At 35.0% G+C, this 4,381-nt stretch overlaps 1 protein-coding gene across 1 annotated transcript in view; it reads left to right on the forward strand.

The window, feature by feature from the left end:
* The first annotated feature begins 2,223 nt into the window (after nt 1-2,223).
* The window catches only part of LOC108745350 (60S ribosomal protein L31), a 2,474-nt gene continuing 316 nt past the window's right edge, over nt 2,224-4,381 (forward strand). The window contains exons 1-2 of the mRNA XM_018481462.1: nt 2,224-2,289; nt 3,939-4,166. Coding sequence (XP_018336964.1) covers nt 3,946-4,166 — 221 coding nt within the window. The 5' untranslated portion in view covers nt 2,224-2,289; nt 3,939-3,945. The remainder of the gene's footprint in view (nt 2,290-3,938; nt 4,167-4,381) is intronic.

Genomic DNA, 4,381 nt, shown 5'->3' on the forward strand with positions numbered 1-4,381 from the left:
ATGCCTTTATGTGTGTCATGACGGCGGTGAGCCGCCGCTTGCCGCCGTACCTTGTTCACATGTCGTAAAATGCCAAAAAAAGGGCCCAATCTGGCATCACTGGCCTAGTTTCCACCAAGCATTTCCCTGTCGTTCGACTGTAACAGGGGAATACTCGACTGTAGTTGGTTCTTACATTCTGATCCGGTTTAAATCCTCGGTGGAAACTAGGCCACTTCTTCGTGCTTTCGATCCCTTCTCTCAGAGGAACACTTTATACGCAGGCGCGAAATGAGAGAGAATCAAGGGAGAGTGGAACGGATAGCGTTCTCTTCTCTGATTGGTTCTACCATTTATCTGCTCACTTCCGCAAATGTACATATGTGCATGTATGTCGTGGTAGCCATCTTAAGTGTCCACTTTTTATACTAGTATATATAATCACTTCCGTCCATTTGCTTAGAACCAAACATTGGCCTCTTCTTGTCTGGAACGTCTTTGTCACACCTTTGCTCGTTCTGACCGTAATCTCCGTGTTCTTATATATATGTTCCAATTTCCTTATCAGCTGCTCCTTGATTCTATAACTTTCCTTAGTAACTCCCAGAGTACACCTCTATCTACTCTGTCGAAAGCTGCCTTCAGATCCGCAAAGAGAACATATACTTTCCTCTTCTTACTTTCTGTCTACTTGCTCTTTTGATTCAGTAAAAACAAATATGTCGACCTGCCTTTTCTGAATCCTGTTTGCGTCTCTGATTATGTTTTTCTTCCCTACCTCTTCTTCCAATTTAATTCTTAAGATCTCCACACACCATTTGTACGCTGTACACAATAACGATATTCTTCTATAATTTCCTACCGACTCTGTATCTCCTCTCTTATACTAGTATAATGGCACAATAATACTTTGCCTTCAATCTCTCCTTGTCTCCAAATTTGTCCCAATAATTCTATCATGTCCTTCCATAACGTACTTCCACACTTCCATCGGGATTCCATCTAAACCCTTGGCCTTCTTGTTCTTCATCTTCTTTAGTTACCCCCCCTAATTTCTTCTTCTTTCAACTCCTCCACCTTCTGTTCTCTATCTCTTGCTTCTATTTCCTCCTTTTCCTATGCAGCCACCTCCGTACTGCTTAGAAAATCCATAAAAACTTGCCTCCATTCCTCTGTCTCAATGTTATTATCTCTCCATATCCTCTTGCCCTTTTTTTATAAATTTCTATATATCTGCCTCCCTCTTCAAACATCTCAATTCCGTTTCCTCTTCTTCTCTCTTTTCTTTTTGCTTCTTCTCCTTAAATTTTCTTCTTTCTTCCATATATTCTCTCCTACTTATTTTTCCTGTTTCCAAACCTGAAGAAATAGTTCGGAAGAAAGAGATTCTCCATCAGAGAGCAACTCATCGCCGAAACAGAGGCTTATTTTGAAGGATTGGACAAATCATATTATTCGGACGGCTTGAAAAAGTTGGAGAATCGTTGGATCAAGTGTATCGAGCTGAAAGGAGACTATGTTGAAAAATAAAAATGAATCAATCAAAAAAAATGTTTTACTATGTTTTTCTAAAAACTTATTGACTTGCCCTTTATAATATAATATAAAAATATAATATAACTTTTATATTTATTAAAAATGCATTTATTTTGTATAAAAGTGCTTTTCAAACAATCGAGGTAACACAAAATATCCGAAACGAAACGAGGCAAATCCGTCCGATCCGTTCGAGTGGTCTCACGGAGTAGGTTAGATGACATACTCACTTGTCCTAAATCCGTTCGTATCACTGAACTTGAAGCATATGAATGCAACCGTTATTTTATCTGTGATCTAAGTGCTCTCTAGGTTAGTTTAGAGCATGCAATACGAACAAACCTTATGGCCCGTAGAATTCAGAACGCGCTTACACTTAGCGTGCTAACATGCTATAATTTACGTTACGCATACTATAGAATTTTAGAGATAAAAACACGGTTTTATCGATAAAAGCGCGTTCTGAATACGGGCCTAAATTTCAGATACACTGGATTCATTCAAAGCGATCCCGAACAGCTCCCGAGAAATAAAACGAACAATGCTAAAAACAGACCTAATGGACGCGTTCAAGTCGACAAAGCAATTAGCCTGCTCGCCAAGCAAAAGAGAATAATTGGTCGTTACTTATAGATCCAACCAATTATATTCAATTTCTCGGTAAGCATGCCCCTAGTCGTTTTACCGTTTTGAACTCGCCCAATGACTTTAGGAACGACGGAAAATGATACTTGGATTGCTTGATTCTTTCTGGTTAAATAGTGCGCGGAGAAGGTAGTTCTGATTTTTCGTAAATTATAATCCTTAAACATCTTATCCTATATTATTGATGAGCATTTAAATCGTTTAAAATATTATTTGATGAATCTTCCTCTCATAAATTAATGTCCAAGTAATCATCGTATCTGATCCGTTTGGCCGTTATTCGAAAATAATCACTTAAGTCTTGAGGCTCGAGATCGCTTGGTTAGGGCGAATGGACTTCGGTCGGAGTGTTGTATCAACATTTTTAAAAAATGTGATCGACTTTAAACAAATATCCGTTCAAATTTACTTTTGTGTATTCTGTTTTGAAACGTGATCTGGCTTCTGGTGTTGACTTCTAAAGGCTTGTTCCAAAAGGCAGCTATTAATTAAAAAGACGCGACCGAATTATATTACGATTACGTTTATGTTGCTCGTTATTAGTTGTTTTCCATTTACACACAAGTGAAACTGAGTCTGGAGTGAGCTAAATATTTCATACTTAGATTAATGATTAGATTAATGATTAGATTAATGAAAATGACGTCGTTACTTTGGTAAAAAGGTATCACATGTCAAAACAGGTTCATAACCTCATTTTTAAAATGAGTTTATGACACTAAAGCCTATTCTACAATGTGGTTTTTGTTTTCTGTTATTTTTTACATCTTGTCTTTTTGCTTCTTACCCGGTTTTTTGTTTTATATCGCCTGAGATAAAAGTTAACAAAACTTCGAAAGAAATAAGAAATACATAGCAAGAAATACAATTGTCGATAAAAATTGCGAAGGAGAAAAAAAGCAAAAGGTAAAAAACAAGAAATAGGAAACAAAGAGTATTATATATAGTAGAGCATATTGTAGAATAGGCCTAAAGCGCGCGGTCTCGATCTTTTGCAGATTGTACGTAAAAACTCAGTTGAATCTCATTTATCAGACTGCAAAAAGAACACGCATTTAACTGAATTATGACGTCACAAGTGAGAATTGTCTGAGAATTGATGTAAATAGAAAGCAATTATTATATACTAGGATTATCCGTCCTAATTTAGCAGGATTTAGCATGTCTTAATTTTGAATGGTGTTGGAAGCGTTCTGATTTTTTTAAATAGATGAAATGTCCTGATTACCATAGAAAATCAGTAGCTCAGAAAAGTAAAGTTTTGAAATGTATTATGTATATTTTTCTATTTTGACAAAAAAAGAAGATGTCTATTTCATAGGTGTTCTGTATTTATTATGGAATATTTCGATGCATTTTGATAATGCTATGGACATTAAGTCCAAATAATAGTTACAATAAATTAAATAGTATTACAAATTTGTTGTATGTATGAGATGTGCAGGTTTATATTTTATTCATTTTAAGATATTTTTAATGTGAATCTTTCATGAGACAGTTGCTCAAATATATGATGTGTTCCGAGTTATGCATGAAACGCATAATGCATCATTTGTTCTTGTTGTTTACTAATTAGTAAAGAAGGATAAAACGATACATCATGTGCTTCATGTATAACTTGGAACACACTCATAGTTATATTAAGTTTCATGGAAACTTTGTGTCGTTTTTTTCAAGAGATGCTTATAGAGGGAAAAACAATACAAACTTTCCATAGTACCTAATATATGTGTACAATCATGTACATTTGTTTTTATAATGTAATTTCATAATTACAGGTGAAAAATGGCTAAGACTTCTGAAAAGAAGGGAAAGAGTGCTATCAATGAGGTAGTGACTCGTGAATACACTGTGAATCTTCATAAGCGCCTTCATGGTGTTGGATTTAAGAAGCGTGCTCCACGAGCCATCAAGGAGATCAGGAAGTTCGCAGAAAAGCAGATGGGTACACCTGATGTTAGGATAGATACGCGTCTCAATAAGCAATTGTGGTCAAAAGGCATCAGGTATCTTTTTAATCAAATCTTTCAACAAAATCACTGAAGAGCTTCAAGTACATACATAATTAAGAAGTTCTTTGATTATAATTAATTCAAATGTAACTTGTCAATCATTAATATAGATTTAATCATCATGTATTGAATAGTCAGTCATTACTGAATCTTTTAATTTATATAAGAAAATTTTTTAATATAATTTTTTAATATAATTTATATTTTTT

This window comes from Trachymyrmex septentrionalis, unplaced genomic scaffold (genome assembly GCF_001594115.1).
Source record: "Trachymyrmex septentrionalis isolate Tsep2-gDNA-1 unplaced genomic scaffold, Tsep1.0 scaffold103, whole genome shotgun sequence".
Lineage (NCBI taxonomy): Eukaryota > Metazoa > Arthropoda > Insecta > Hymenoptera > Formicidae > Trachymyrmex > Trachymyrmex septentrionalis.